The 16431-nt window shown below is 45.3% G+C and overlaps 2 protein-coding genes across 2 annotated transcripts; both read right to left on the minus strand.

Moving 5' to 3' along the window:
* Nucleotides 1–3093: 3093 nt before the first annotated feature.
* Nucleotides 3094–9339, minus strand: LOC146612684 (protein disulfide-isomerase tmx3a-like). The gene is made up of 16 exons (XM_085378912.1): nt 9306–9339; nt 8747–8795; nt 8619–8661; nt 7796–7919; nt 7648–7693; nt 7360–7440; nt 7162–7261; nt 7013–7090; nt 5927–5993; nt 4576–4674; nt 4275–4332; nt 3855–3908; nt 3695–3751; nt 3493–3622; nt 3349–3417; nt 3094–3273 (listed from the first exon to the last, which is right to left on the minus strand). The coding sequence occupies exons 1-16, from the start codon at nt 9337–9339 to the stop codon at nt 3094–3096; spliced, it is 1269 nt and encodes a 422-aa protein (XP_085235038.1).
* Nucleotides 9340–12014: 2675 nt separating this feature from the next.
* opn4.1 (opsin 4.1) lies at nt 12015–13418 on the minus strand. The gene has a single exon (XM_085378911.1). The coding sequence runs from the start codon at nt 13416–13418 to the stop codon at nt 12015–12017; it is 1404 nt and encodes a 467-aa protein (XP_085235037.1).
* Between the last annotated feature and the right edge of the window lie 3013 nt (nt 13419–16431).

Raw genomic sequence — 16431 nt, forward strand, 5'->3', positions numbered from 1 at the left:
TTTAATACTTTGTGTACAGGAAATACAGGTGACCAATAAAGCCAGTTGAACAAAAAATCTGTTTATTCTTCTTTCAACATGTTGAGGTGATGGGTCAAAGGAAATGATTGTGACATATGGTGTCTCTGACTGCTCTTCCATCTTGTATGTCCGTGGGAGGGTCAGGATGTTCATGGTTTGGATCACTGCTGATGTTTGGTTCAGAAGGACAGTGTTCTCCTCTAATTGTGGCAATGTTGTGAAGAATCACACATGCCACAATAATGTCACATGCCCTTTCTGGGGTGACCCTGAGTCTTTGCAGGCACTGGAACCGGGCCTTAAGCATTCCGATAGTCATTTCAATTCTGGCTCTTGTCCTGCAATTAGCCAGATTATATCGCTGCTGTGGGCCCGGTTCAGGGTCAGGGTAAGGGGTAAGCAAATAGGGTAAACATGGATACCCCCTATCACCAAGCAAGTAGCCAGTGAACTCTCCTAAGACAGAAGGGTACACTTCAGTTCAAATGTCCCTGAAGCAATTGGTCTTTATATATTTTAAAGTATTCTCAACTCACCATGTCCAAATTTTGTGCTCAGTGTACATTCACGGAATATTTGTGAGTCATGGACAGAGCCTGGCCACTTGGCTTCCACATTTGTGATAATGTTGGCAGCATCACATATGATCTTCACAGTGCAGAGAACACAAATTAGCATCCATTACTATAATGAAATAATTTGTTAGTTTGACATGCTACAGGGAACTATGTACCTGCACATTAATGCTGTGGAAAGACTTCCTGTTCACATAGTCTCCTTCATTTACTGAAGGAGCAATGATTGGAATGTGAGTGCCATCTGTACAGCCAATCACGCCTGGGAACCCTGAAAATAAATGTGCAATTTAAGTAGTAGTCCAAGTATCACCACATCATAAATTAAGTTTTGTTCATCCTGATACCTGCAATTTTGTGGCATCCCTCTTTGATAAATCTTGTGGGTCTGTGACCGGGGAACACCACAGACGTGTACAGGAGACGTTTCAGTGCAACTGTAACATTCCTGACTGCCCGACAGACGGTAGCCTTGGAAACGTGCTCAGCGTCACCAATATTATACAGAAAGCTCCCGTTTGCAAGAAACCGAAGTGCAATACAAATAATATGCAATGAACTGAGAGCATGTCCGCGATGTGTCACATGCGTAATATATGGCCTGAGGATGTTATCCAAATAACTTATAGATTGTGCTGAGAAACGGTAACGTTCGCACAGAAAATCATCAGGAAATGATAAAATGTCCAAACGCGCTCTGATCACTCTCTCCCGGCGGAGAGCTCTGCGGAGAATTTGGGCTTCACGATCTACTGGCTCTTCAAGGAAGTGGCACGCCATGTCCGACACTTCCTACTGTCAGGTTTCCGACAAAGGGGCGGAGACAGTCAGGGTTAGTTGTAGTAAACCTGCTAGGGGGCAGGTTAGCTTCACGGAGTGTGTCGTCATAGTGACTCACTCAGGCTGCAGCTGAACTCGCTTTGTGAAACCGAAAACCCAGAGTTTTCGTTAACTCAGGGTATACTTACTCAGTTTTTCCACTAAACCGGCTTCCTGAAACAGGGCCCTGAGCTCAAGGTTTCCCAGCCCAGGGTGGAGTCTGTCTCTGTCTTAGATATGAAGCTAAATAAACACAAGTTATTACAGTTTACAGGAAGCGTAGTGACATGGAATAACTTTAACATCATGCAGTTATCTGTAGAGAAGCGTTTGGCTGATCAGAAGAGTGAAATGTTTGTGTCAGATTTGTATTGCTGGATTGTCATTTATGCCTAGAAATATATATTTGTATATGCTTAGAAGTATATAATTGTTTGTCTCATCCTAGGAGGTCTGTAACAACTGTGTAGCATGAAGAGGGGGGTGCGTTCACTCCTCTCCAGAGTGTTCTGGCATAGATCACGCACCCCTCTGGATCATGAGCAAGGTCGTATCTTCTCTTCTGATATATGGTATAGCAAACACACGTATATCTGTTTAAGTCTAAGTGCCTTTGTTTAGATGAGCAGCAGGTTTAGGGAAGTCTTTATGGGGTCACACTCTGACCACACACACACACACACACACACACACACACACACACACACACACACACACGGTACTCTTTGTGTGTGTGTAGACGTCATATGTTAATGAACCTATGCATATTCATGTGACCTCAATAAAGAGCAGTGTTACGAGGGAGCGGACGAGAGCGACTGGGGTCAAGCGAAGGAACGGCGTTTGTCCGGTTCTCTCCCGTGCACGAGAAACTCGAAACTTCGCCTGCTCGGTGTTCAATGCTTTTTGCTGTGTAGTTGAATAGTCTTGAACATTCCAGCGAATAGGTTTATGCTACAAACCTCAGTTTGGTGTTCTCGAGTTCTGCAGTCTGATAAAACCGACCTCAGCATCAAATCATTTTACTTGATAAGTCCGGATACTTCTTTCTCCTGTGCTTGAATTTTACTTTTGCGGCAGCATTCATTTCAAAAAGCTTAGCGATAACCGAGTTCCTCTCAGCTGTTCATCAAAACGGTCTACCTTAGTAGTTAACTTTTGTATAGCCTCAACAAGAGCAGAGTCGGATCTTTGTCATGGCTCTTAAGCTTCAAGGCAGGAGCTGTGGACTGGATGCTACTGCTGCCTGCAACCTCCGTGTAGTCGTGTTCACATGTGGAAGAGGCTATACCAGGTTTGTCTTCTTTTCTCGGTCGGCATGTCAGACTTCTGGTTCTGGGGATGTGTTCAACAAAAGAAAACAACATTCGGGGCGAGTAAAGGTGAGGCGACAAACACACACGTGCCCACCATCTTACCGCCAACCTGTAACACCGAGTACTTCCTGTGCGTACCTGTGTTGTAGCGGGACACAGGCTGGTTTGTGTTTGCACTCTGAATGAAACAAAGTTTCATAGAACACATTTTCTTTGCTTTTGTTTTATTGCAGCTGTTCTAACAGAACTTTTTCCATCGATGACTGTGGGATTCAGGCCGAGTTGTCACAGATCAGAGGAAAACGTCCTCGGCTAGGCCGTGATTCTGGATTGGTCTCAGGTCCTCTCGGTAGTCCTTGCCATCAGTCTGACTTCTTCTTGCTTTTTTTGTGGCCTCCCAGCGGAGGCGCTAACAGTGGCGTGCCATCTTCATCGACCACAGTGGGGCGGGCCTTAAAGCACAGGTAGCAGAAGCAGGCGCCGATGGTAAGTGGAAAGGCGACCAGAAAGCAGCCGAGCAGCGGCGCGTGGCTGAAGACGGGCTGTGTACGAGAAACATACAGTCAGACTGATTAAACAGGAAGCAGGATGATGATGATGATGATGATGTGACTTACTGCCAGCGTGACTCTGGTATCATAAACGAGGCGTCGGACTCGTTGAAGGGCGCCGTTTCCTCCGTGACCCTAAGGCAAAGAGCAGACAGATGTTCAGAATCCAGCAGCTGCTTCCTGTCTGGAGGTGAGCCTCACCTGACTCACCTGCATGCTGCCGTTCAGCACGCCGTCCAGGAAGTCCAGCAGGTTCTGCTCCGTTTGCACAGTGCCAGGGGGCAGGAAGTAGCCATCATTGGACAGATTCACCACGATGAATGTGGGCACAATGATCTCACTGTTGAAAACAATGACAAGTCAGAGGCGTCCAATCAGAGGAGTGAAGCTGATGTCAGAGGTGAAAACTCACCCCATCACCAGGCCGCTGATGTAATCAGAGCCGGCCATGAAGCCGAAGTACATCTCCCTGAAGGGGCGGGGTCAGACAAGAGTGGGCGGAGAAAGGTAGAGAGGGAATGAGATCGGAGTTCGCGCCCTGTTTCCTGTACTTTTCAGAATAAAAGTCTGACCTGCTGTAGATCTCTCTGTGCTCTGCAGCCACACTTTCCAACAGACTCTTATACCTGAACAGGTGACAGGAAGTGCTTCAGAGCACAGTTGCAGGTAAATTTTACCCTGAAGATGAGTACTTAGATACTTTTTATTATCATTGTGCAGTTGCTTGCACAGCACAATTCGAATGCAAGACCACAAAGATGCAAAAGTAAAGAAAACAACATACAAAGGAAAAAAACAATATAAGTAATATAAGTACACTATATTCATGGTATATGAGTTACAGAAACATTGAGGGGGTGTGTACAAGGACAATAATATAAAATCATAAATAAATAAGGGTGGAGGGGCTATGGTCACTAAGGATGGGACAGTAACTGCACAACCACCAGAATATTGCACAGAGGGAACAGAGAGAGAGCAGATGGGGTTACCTGAGACTTTCTTCACACAGGTGCTTCTCCTCCACCAACGCCAACAGCACCAGCTTACCTGCAGGACAGAGGCGGAGTCACTGCACCTGAGCCAATCAGCAACCAGTGAGTGAAATCCAGGCATTTCAGTGCTTTGTCCCAAACAGACCCGCCTGCTTCCAGTTTCATTATTGTTCAGGTGAACGTCTCCCTGACAGGAAACTCCATGAACAGATGGGTCTGTTTCCAAAGTCAAAGTTGTTCAGTGCTTTGGCTGAAGGTACCTGATGACATCACAGTGCACTCAGGTGTTCTGTGGTACCTGTCTCTCCCATGGCATACAGAGTGTAGCTGTCGATCTGGGAGAAGTTTGGGAATCGTTCTCTGTTAATCCACAACTTCAGGTCCCCGTCACGTTCCTCTGAAAGACAGTAAGCAGCTTGTTTAAGTCAGGTGAAATGCACACAGCAAATGCATGAATTCCCCATGTCAGTCTGATTTGTAACAGAAGCGTTTTCTCAGAAGAGCTGACAGCAGATACAAACCACAAAGCTCCATGTGCACATGACGGAGTTACTAACCACATCAACCACACAAGATGTGAGACATCTTATTTCAAAGGATTCCTCAGTCTGCTTTTACTGCCACAACTTCCAATGACTGTGATCAGTTCAAAGTTCAAGCCTGGATCCTTTTAGCCTAGTTTAACCTGACTTCCATGATGGATCTCATTGTCACACACCTGCACTTCTTCCTGCTGACATTACTCCTCCTACAGATTCTCCCTACTATCAGTCAGTGTCCTTCAGCTGGGTGCACAGTGAGATTCAGCACTGACACAGCTCTGCTACGCTGGTGATGCTCAGCTGTATTTCTGTTAAACCTGAGTGAACACTTTAATGGATCTTCAGACTTCTTCGTTCTCAGTCCTGGTAAACTGAGCTTCTTGTTTGTGGTCCTGATAGCTTCTCTGAGGAGGTTATATCGGTTCCCTCATCAACAATATTAAATATTGGTGTTATTTTATCTATCTGGTCCAGAACTCAGCAGGCAGGACTGACTAAACAATTCTTGTTTCCCTTTGCTGTCTTCATTTTAAAATTGCATTGTTTTTATAGTTAATATTTACAGTTCAGAGCTAAAGTGTGTGCAGGACCATGTATGTTTTAAATGTGTGAAGTATGTCTGTGAAGGTTCTCAGTCATCCAGGTCATCGTAGTCTAAGGAGCTTGGAAAGAAAAGCGTCTGGACTTCTTTGAGTTGCTTGAAGACGTTTCACCTCTCACCCTGGCTGATTGTGACCCACACCCCGGCTCATGTGATCAGGTAGAGGATCATCAGGGGGTCCTTTTGTCCCTCTTTGGGGGGAAACTCCCACTGGGTTTAAATCTGGGACTCTCCACCATTTGACCTTAGAACTGAAGAAAATTCTCGGATGAGAGGTGAAACGTCTTCAAGCAACTTAAAGAAGTCCAGACGCTTTTCTTTGCAAGCTCCTTTGACTTTATTGTGTGAAGTTACTGTGTTGTAGCTGTACAACACGATTTTCAATTTTTTTTGTAAAAACAAGTTTTGGTGGCTGAAGACATTTGTGCAGAGCTGTAGCTTTTTTGCTGTTATTTAATATTCCACGAGAAAGAGTTCTGTTGGCCCGTTCATCAAAATTAACTCACCGCTGTAGGTGAAGTAAGTCCCATCTTTAAATACCACCACAGCAGGCAGAGTGGACAGAGACACCGCCTGAAATAAAGACAGATTATCTACAGACTCGGACGCAGATTATCTACAGATAAAGACACAGATTATCTACAGACACAGATTATCTACAGACACAGATTATCTACGGACACAGATTATCTACGGACGCAGATTATCTACAGACGCAGATTATCCACAGATTATCTACAGACGCAGATTATCTACAGACGCAGATTATCTACAGATAAAGACACAGATTATCTACAGACGCAGATTATCTACAGACGCAGATTATCTACAGACGCAGATTATCCACAGACGCAGATTATCTACAGACGCAGATTATCTACAGACGCAGATTATCTACAGACGCAGATTATCCACAGATTATCTACAGACGCAGATTATCTACAGACGCAGATTATCTACAGATAAAGACACAGATTATCTACAGACGCAGATTATCTACAGACGCAGATTATCCACAGACGCAGATTATCTACAGACGCAGATTATCTACAGACGCAGATTATCCACAGACGCAGATTATCCACAGATTATCCACGGACACAGATTATCCACGGACACAGATTATCTACGGACACAGATTATCTACGGACACAGATTATCTACGGACACAGATTATCTACGGACACAGATTATCTACGGACTCAGATTATCTACGGACACAGATTATCTACGGACACAGATTATTAGAGTTAGTTTTGAGAGCTCTCGCAAAAGTTCATTGTAATTTTTTTTTCTCCCATGTCCCTTGCGGGGCTCCGTATTATCTACAGACTCAGATTATCTACAGACTTGGACGCAGACATGTTCCTCCAGGGTGGGAATGATGAGTATAAACGTGTCTTTTTAAAGGAACACACTGACGTTCCAGGAAAATATTACACCTGCTGCTGGATGTCCACCACATTTTGAAACCTTGTGGACATAGGGGGGATTTTTAAAGTGTTTTAAAAAGTTTTGTCTCAGCATGTGGATAAGGTCAGCTCGATCAGGTGATGGACACGTTTGACCAACAGACGAAAGAGTTTTCTGACCTTCGGTAGGACGTCTCTGCTGGTTGAGAAGAAGTAAGTGTGGATAATCAGCTGCTCAGCGACTGACGTGTAGTTTCCCTGAAACACACCACAGGTCAGTTGTGTGTGTGTGTGTGTGTGTGTGTGTGTGTGTGTGTGTGTGTGTGTACCTTTAGCGGTGACGTGGCTCCTACATAAACAAACATGACATCATGGCGGCTCATGGCGTGCTGGAAGAGCTGCACACTACTAAGTGATCGAACCAGCGGCCTGAGCAATAAGACAGATTCCCAATGTGATATCATTGTGACATCACCGTCATGTTAAACATCATTTTCCCTTATTTTGTGTCGGCTGTCTAAACTCACCCAGCAATCCGATTAGCAAAGTCCATTATTCCATCTTTGGTTCTCACGCCTGAATAATTATATTTTATATTCTTCTTTAACCTGGAAACAGGAAACAGCTGGTTAAAGATCTGCAGCATGCCTGCATCACTGTCACACCTGTCACACCTGACCATGGTGTATCTCTGCCTGTTATACCACCTGACTGAGGTGCATCTGATGGTGTAAAATGAAACACCTTGTGGTGTTTGGAGCTGCGGTTTCAGTCAGTGGATCTGATGTGTGTGTGACGTCACAGTGAGGACTTACATAAGGATGGCTGGATACGTTCTGACGCGAAACTCTTTGGCCAAACCTTCAGACAGAGAGAACACATCTGACCTCTGGGCTTTTATTTTGACAGTCACAGACAACAATTTGCTGGTAAATCAGTGCTTTAATTTTTACAGTGACTGACCGGTGTTGGCAGTTGCATCTGATTTGCCGACGTGGACCGGAGAGCCGAGACTCCTATATTCTGATCCAATCTGATGCCAAACCGGATCCAGTTGTTTACAGAACGTACACCAGGGGGCGTAAAACTGCAGCGAGACACGACAGGGGCAGACGACACTCAGAAACACTCAAGAAGTACTCAGAAGATACACAATTGCATGACAAGTACTCTGAAATGAACCGCAATACAGTCTCAGAGGATGTTACTAACGTCCAATATCAGATTTCTCTCTGCTTTCAAAGCAAAATCGCTCTGCTCTGATTGGACCCGACTGTAGGATCAGGTAATCGCTCTGCTCTGATTGGACCCGACTGTGATGCAGGTGGAACGTCACCTGTGTTTTTTGTGCTTTTATCAAACAGAGTCAGTGCGGACGTGTTCTTTATCACGTGGAGTACCGCTCGGCTCCATCCTCAGACTTGTTCAGCTTGCATCTGTTTCCCCTCAGTTACTTAATCTGCAGGTATGCTCAGGTGGCCTCAGATTTCTACTGTCTTTGAACTGAACTTGGATTAAGTCTTTGTTCTTGATCCTAATCATATTTTTTTTTACCCTGGGCAAACAATTACCAATCTGTACAACCTCTTAATCAGTGATCATTGATCACCCCCCACCCCGCCGAGACCATGCAGTGCTTTTCGTGTTCTTGGTTCTTCTTGTTCGGTTGTGTTTTAACGCTGCTGCATTCTGTGTTGCTGCTGCAGACACGTAGTGTTTAGTATTATTATTAATAAGTACAAATAAAAATAAGTACACACATTACACAGAGTAAACTCATCTGTACCTTGATGAGCCAGATTTCATCGTCTCCTTTTGTCTCCATGAAGCTGAAAAGACGATCAATCAGCCTGATTAGTGATTACTGATCATCAACCTAAAGTCAGTTAAATTCAACATTCAGTTTGAACTCACGAATCATCGAGCTCCTCCACGAACGCCGCCGCAGACGCAAACAGCAGCACTGACCACACACACACACACACACACACACAAACAAAGGTCCATTAACTTAGTCTCCAGGCCATTTGACCCCGATCCCACTGATCATGCTCTGATACTTCAGGCCTTCGTTCACCTGATACATTGAGTCACATGACTCCATCAGACGTGGAGTATCAATACCTCCAATTAAAACTTTCAGATTAAAGTTTAATCTCACAAACATCAATCTGTGATCAGATGATTTGGGGCCGGCTCAGGGGGAAGCTGATTCTTAAAAATGGACTGTATGTGTTATTGTAGGGTCTACCTTACAATATAAAGCACCTTGAGGCGACTGCTGTTATGATTTGGAGCTATATAGATCAATAAAATTGAATTGATTTCAGCTGAAACCAGAAACAGATTCAGACTGTTTTCAGATTAACAGCTCAGTAATCTGACTGTAATCCATCTGTAGGTTCTCGAGTCTCGAGCTGCCCTTTCCTCACACTCTGAAGCTACGATAAAGAGGAAGAAAGTTTGGACGTACCTGAGAGCAGGACTGTGGTCCTCCTGTCCGCCATAATGGCTGAAACTGGATTAACAGCACAGAACTAATCTGCTAACACAGAACACACTGCTAATCTTACAGATTAGCAGGCTGCATTCAATCCACTCAAACTTTATTCACAGCTGCTTCACATCAACAACAAATGCACAGCTGACATTAAAGCTGCAGGAGGCCAGGGGAGACCAGCAGGGGGCACCACTGCACCAGAGGGAGACAGGAAAGAAGGACAGAAGAGGAAAGAGATTTGGAGAAAAGGAAGTGATGAAGAAGAAAGGAGGAGAAAATGGACAAGCGGTTTAATGTTTTCTGCTCTACTGATCTATCTATCTATCTATCTATCTATCTAGATAGATAGATAGATAGATCTAGGCTCAAACAGAGCTCTGAGGCGTCTGTGAGGTGGGGAGCAGGTGGGCTGCACTAATGACAGTCACACAGATTTAAACCACACAGAGTGGAGGCTAATTGGCTCAAAGAAGGTGGGCAAGAAGATGATTGGACTACAGTGATTTGAATGCAACCATCTGCTGATATTTTTGTTTTTGTGGTGCAGCATGAACGTCAAATGAAAATAACATCATCACCATCATCGTTTATTTATATAGCACTTTAAAAATACACAAGGCCGACCAAAGTGCTGAACAACAGAAACATAATAGATACCATAAGAATAATAAATACGATAAAATAATAAACATAGTGAAAACAATAAAATACAAGTCAGTCAACCACTGAATCAAAAGCCAGTGAATAAAAATGCGTTTTCAATCTGGATTTAAACACCATCACTGATGTCGATCGCCTAATGTGAAGAGGAAGATTAGCTCAGGACCCATGATAGAGAACGCTCGGTCTCCTCTCAGTTTCAACTCTGATTTGGGGACTGAGAGCAACAGCTGCTCAGCTGACCAGAGCGAACGAGTGGGGACATAGGGCTTCAGCAAATCAGACAGATACGCAGGTGCCAGACCATTTAAAGATTTAAAGGTGATTGGCTGCAGACTCCCATCTCTGCAGGACCTGTACACCTCCAGGACACTGCGGCGTGCAGCCCGGATCTCAGCTGACCCTTCTCACCCTGGACACAGTCTGTTTGACCTGCTCCCCTCAGGCAGGAGGCTCCGGTCCATTCGCACCAGAACCTCTCGCCACAAGAACAGTTTCTTCCCCTCTGCTGTTGGACACATGAACAATAACCACATGACTGTCCCCGCCACTAACACATGACCCTACGCTGTGTCACTGCATCATTTCATGTCTGGCACTGATCACCACCTGCACTCATGTATATATCTTTCTACGTAGCACTTTAATTCTTATTCTCATGTATATATCTCATGTATATCTCATGCACATATCTTTCTTTCTACATAGCACTTTAATTCTTATTGTTTGCACTGAAGCACCGCAGCAAATTCCTAATGTTGTAAACCTCAACATCTGGCAATAAACCCCATTCTGATTCTGATTCTGATTCTAAAAACCAATAAAAGAACTTTAAAATGAATCCTAAATTCAATTGGAAGCCAGTGCAGGGAGGCCAGAACCAGAGTAATGTGCTCAAATGTCCTTCTACCAGATAAAAACCGTGCCGCAGCATTCTGGACTAGTTGCAGGCGTGTCAGAGTGCCCAGTCCAACCCCTATTAAAAGGGAGTTGCAATAATCCAAGCGTGAGGTTATAAAAGCGTGGATAACAGTCTCCAAGTCACGCCTTGAAAGAAAAGGTTTAACCTTCGACAGACGCCTGAGATGATAGAATGATGATTTCACCACCGCATTCACGTGGCCATCAAGAGTAAGTGCAGAGTCGATTTTTAACCCAAGATTGGTAATCGAGCTCTTCAGGTGAGGGGTCAGAGCAGCAAGGTCAACATCAGGGATATCAGAGGAACGATTCGGGCCGAACAGAATTGCTTCCATTTTACGTTCATTAAAATTTAAAAAGCTTTGAGCCATCCATGACTTAACATCACGAAGGCAATCAAGCAGGAGTCTAATTTGGGAGCTATCAGAACGACTGAAAGGAAAATAAAGCTGGCAATCATCAGCATATAGATGAAATGAAACTTTATGTTTACGAAAGATCGCACCCAGTGGTGCATGTTCTTAATGTCCTGACTCAAGATCCCATGTTAAAGAGTTTCTACATGCTTTACAGTACTGTGAAATTAATTTATATAGCATCCACAAATTGTCACTAGTTGATTCTTTACCAGTGTGTGCTTAATAATGAGACTTTACAGGGCGGCTTTCATTTTTTATTTTTGCATATAATTTGGAGCATTACACATCCTGGTTCATTTGAAGGTAAAAAACAACAATCCGGCTTTTTTAACATTTCAGGGTTTGATCTTTAGAAGTTTTGGAGATGTTGATGCTCAAACACTGCTGCAGATTTCAAATTTCAATCACGCCTCACACATCATCATGTTTCTGTGGTAAAAAAAAAAACCTGAAGAAATTTAGCTTGAACTGAACTTTACTGACAAATTAATCAGAAAACCGAATCGATCACAGGAAAATCAATCAATATTCACATGAAGCTCAAGTTTCCAATCAGCTGCGTAACCGTGAGTAACACAGTGATGTCATCACCATCAAAGGCCTGCATCACTCCCTGATCTCATTTCGTCTCTCCATCTGATCAAAACCTTTGACCAGTAAGAGCAGAACCACGAGAGCAGCATCACAGAGGAAGTTTGGCCTCGAGCACGGCACCGTCACATGAACTGGCGTCGGTGTGGCCCACGTGCTGCCTCGGTGTGACGGAGTCCAAGGGGTTAGCGGTGACCTCTGAGAACGCCTGCCTCTCTGATCTTCTGCTCGAGCCGTCAGCATCGCTCTCCATCCAGCACGACTTGCTGTCAGACACTGAGGATAGGCGGTTCTGAGCCTGGTGGCCATTGGTCCTGACGCCGGCATTAAGTCGACCTTTTGGCGAGCTGGTAAAAGTGGTACAGCGAGACGAAGTGGCGCTTGAGCTGAAAGAGGAGCGCAGGTCCTTCTCCTGCAGCCGTAGCACGCTGCGAAGAAAAGGGACATAGTGACCAATGGCAGCGCGGTACTTTGGGTGTGTGATGGCATAGATAATGGGGTTGTGGATGGCAGAGGCCTTGGCGATGACAGCTGGCACCGAGTTCATGTATGGAGTCAGCAGGTGTGCGTAGCCAGCGGTGGCGGTGAGAGCAACCACAGAGTATGGCGACCAGGAAACGATGAAGAGCAGGATTACTCCCAGAGCCACCTTAGCCATTCGCCACTCGCTGCGCAGACGCTCATATGCCTTGTTGACCTCGCCACAGTTCAGCTGCTCTATTTCCCGCCCCGCCTGCTGCACTGCCCGGAAAATGGCAAAGTAGCACGCAGCAATGACAGCGAGCGGGATGAAGAAGACGAAGGAGAACAGCAGGAGGGTGTAAGTGCGTACAGCAGCTGTAAAGCTCATGTAGTCCCAGCTGCAGGATGTCTGCAGGCCTTCAGGGACGTAGGCGCTCCACCCGAAGAACGGCGGCAGACTCCAGCCCAGAGAGTACAGCCACACAACTGCCACCACCACCAACACTCTCTGATGACTCACCCCACCCAGCATCGCCAGAGGACGCGTGATAGCCAGGCAACGGTCCACCGCAATTGCCGTCAGCGTTATCATGGAGGTGATGCCAAAGAGAGCACCGCAGAAGGCGTACAGCTCGCAGGCCAGCTCCCCAAACACCCAGCGGCGATGCAGGCTGGCCACAAAGAAGACTGGAGACTGTGTCAAGGACATCAGGAAGTCGGCGGCCGCCAAGTTAACCACTAGCAGGTTGCTGGGCGACCTCAGCGTCCGACTGCGACAGAACACGTAGATGACCAGAGCATTTCCCAGCATGCCTGTTACCCCTACCAACAGGATGACTGAGCCAATGATGTAGTGGGCGTGGTCCGGGACATCCACGGTAGGAAACAGGTGAGACTGGGCGTGAGCACTCTGTGTAGGGGCGTGGTCAGGCAGGTGGAGCAGTTTAGACATCCTAACCTGGTGATGGTGCTCAGTGCAGTTTCCACCCAGAGGGCACAGAGCTGACTTCCTGCTCGAGTGGATGTGACTCATTGCGATGGCAGCCGGATGCCGGCAGGACGTCTGTGTGGCGTTAACAGGATTTCCGTCGGATGATGCTGAATGCTAACCGGATCGGTTGGATGTGGGCTCGAGCTCTCTTAGTTGGCTCTGCGTGCCGGCTCGGTCAGGCTGCGGCTCTTTATGTTGGCCTGATCGATGGATGGCGGTGCATTATCGAGTTGACCGATCCATTAACTCTCTGCACTCGGAGAAGAAGTAAACATCTGGATCAGATATGACCTGATTGCTGCAGGTTAATGTGGGCCGTTTCTGAGGTTAATGAGCTTTTAGTGAAAACACAGTCAGATGTTCGTTTATAGGTCACAGTGTTTCCTGTCCAAGTCCTAGAAATGAGCCAAATCATTAAGTCATGCCATTAGTCAAGGACAGAGGGGAAAACGGATGGTTTTGTTTTTCAGCGTTCAGAGCTCAGAGGTCAGTTTGTTCTTCCACTGAAATGGCTCAAAGACACAACCATGAAGAGGAGAGATCTGTGCAGTGTCACAGCGAGACGTCATAATCTCAGTATCTCAATACATTTTATTTGTTGGCGCCCTACTAAACCCAACCATACCAAGCATAAAAGACAAGTAGTAAAAACCAGCATTGGACAACAATACTGGAGTCAATGTCAGAGAGGGTGAGCCAGTTTAAACAGATGGGACTCTTCCCCATAGTGGTGAGACGGGCAGAGGGAACAATCGGGTGAACGGCAGATGAAGACCCATGAGAATGAGAGGGAACGGCAACGTGGAGTGACTCACACAAGCAGGGATTGCCCAGGTTAGGGATACGTATGACAGCATTATTCTGAAGCAGAAAGTGGAACGACACCTGAGGAGAGGGCAGGTTGGAGGAGCTGCCACTATCAATGGAAAACCTGTGGGATATGGTTAGAGTGGAAGCTGTGCTGACAAACTTTAGTTTTATTACTACAGAGTTTGAGAAAATAGGAGGAGAGCCATGATTTAACCTCCATGAGGCAGTCACAGAGGGGGATGGGTGGAAGGCTGAAACTGGGTTTGGAGGAAATATACAGCTGAGTGTCATCTGAGGAAAACCGGCAGACACAGGAAGTGAACTTTCAATAATGGAGGAGCAGTCCCAGTACCGAGAAAAGAGTCAATAATGGTGGTAATAAGAGGGACCAGTGAGGTAAGAATAGAAAAATCCTTTAATTTCACACAAGCGGAAACGCTCCTTCATGCATCGAGGATGCAGCAGTCTGTCACTGAAGCAGCTCTGCAGCAACATCTACATGCATGGGGTGGGAGACTCTGTCCATCAGAGATGTTATTTTGGCCAGAGTCCTTCTGTCTCCCACCACCCGCACTGGGTCCAGGGTGCATCCCAGAACAGAGCTGGCCTTCCTGATGAGTTTATCCAGCCTCTTCCTCTCAGCTGCTGATAAACTGCTGCTCCAACACACCACACTGTAAAAAATGACAGATGCCACCACAGAGTCATAGAAGGTCTTTAAAAGCGCTCCCTGGACTCCAAATGACCTCAGCCGCCTCAGCAGGTGGAGTCTGCTCTGACCCTTCCTGTAAACAGCATCAGTGTTGTGGCTCCAGTCCAGTTTATTATTCAGGTGAACACCCAGGTACCTATAGGAGTCCACTATCTCAATGTCCACTCCCTGGATGTTCACCGGTGTCAGTGTGGTGGGTCTGCATCTCTGGAAGTCCACCACCAAGAAAAGCTTAGACTAGGACAGTGGGAAGAGGGTCCCTGGGGAGATGATTTAGACTCTTGAATCATTACTGATACATCTGATACTGAGGGGAGAGTGAAACGTGAACATTAGTAAATGGTAAACAAAGACTACAGATCTCAAGCTGCAGGTGGATACAGAGCTGCAAAGGATACAAGAGAGGGTTAGGTTAGAGAAGGAAAAAATTGTGGAGATGCAGGAATATTGTTAAACAAAGGAACTTTGGGTTACATGCACGAGAATAGAATAAACCACAATAGTATTTAGATTTGGCCGAGGCAGCACAGTTCTTATGAAACAGAATGTGATTATTAAACATTTCTTTCTTAAAGAGGAATTTTGGTTGGCGCCCCTTAGATTTGAGAAACCCAACACGTTCTCACTCCCTAAGCGTAATATTTTACACTCGGTGACAAATCGTCAACATTTTACGCTCTCAGTTACCCAACACGTTCCTAAATGACAACATCGGAAAAAGGAGAACACATGAGAACCCTCTGGACTCAATCTACACATGTTCGTTCATTATCCTAAAATTGCTTTGGAAAACATTATTTTACGCCATTTAACTGCTGGTTAGGGTTATGGATAAGGTTAGGTTTAAGGCTGGAATACATGGCTGGAACATCTATTACCGTGGGACCAAAAATAATACAAAAAAAATAAAAAAAATGATTACAAATTTTTTTAAAAACATTTTTTAATAAGAGAAGTCAGTGAAACAGTTTGAATGAAAAACAAGAAGACACCATAGATAGAAACACATTTGTGAAAAGCTCCTCATTTATGTCTCTAAAATGTAGACTTAAAGCCGGATGTTTAGAAAGCTTCTCTTTTTTCCTGACAAAATAAATAAATGAATAAATAAATATAACCCGGGTGAAAAAAAGCGACAGTGCAAATTCTCTGTAACCAATCACAGAGCCCCTTACATCTGACCACCTGGATACTTCACAGTTTTTTTAAGGACCAGAAGACTCACAGAAATGCTATATGTGTTAGCTAATCCGAGAGTTAGCTACAAGCTGCTGAAATATGGGACTGTTCATTTACAGTTACTGTACATGTATATACCATTACCTCTGCCACACAGCATTTTCAGTAATCTGTATTTATTTACTCTACTTTTTTAATAAAAATATATTTTCTTTATTCAATCTCTGTCTTCCTTCCCCCTCCCCAACCAATCACAGCAGATGGCCCCGCCCCTCCCTGAGCCTGGTTCTGCTGGAGGTTTCTTCCTGTTAAAAGGGAGTTTTTCCTTCCCACTGTTGCTCATAGTGCTCATGG

The sequence above is a fragment of the Diplotaxodon limnothrissa genome, linkage group LG18 (genome assembly GCF_057381915.1).
Source record: "Diplotaxodon limnothrissa isolate DT_005_m linkage group LG18, D_limnothrissa_male_GT1.1, whole genome shotgun sequence".
Lineage (NCBI taxonomy): Eukaryota > Metazoa > Chordata > Actinopteri > Cichliformes > Cichlidae > Diplotaxodon > Diplotaxodon limnothrissa.

Coding starts and splice junctions, on each gene's coding strand:
- LOC146612684 (XM_085378912.1), bottom strand. CDS start 9,339: ATGGCGGACAGGAGGACCACAGTCCTGCTCTCAG. Junction 7,441..7,647: donor ACGTATCCAGCCATCCTTAT/GTAAGTCCTCAC, acceptor TCCTGTTTCCAG/GTTAAAGAAGAATATAAAAT. Junction 4,333..4,575: donor GTATGCCATGGGAGAGACAG/GTACCACAGAAC, acceptor TCTGTCCTGCAG/GTAAGCTGGTGCTGTTGGCG.
- opn4.1 (XM_085378911.1), bottom strand. CDS start 13,418: ATGAGTCACATCCACTCGAGCAGGAAGTCAGCTCTGTGCCCTCTGGGT.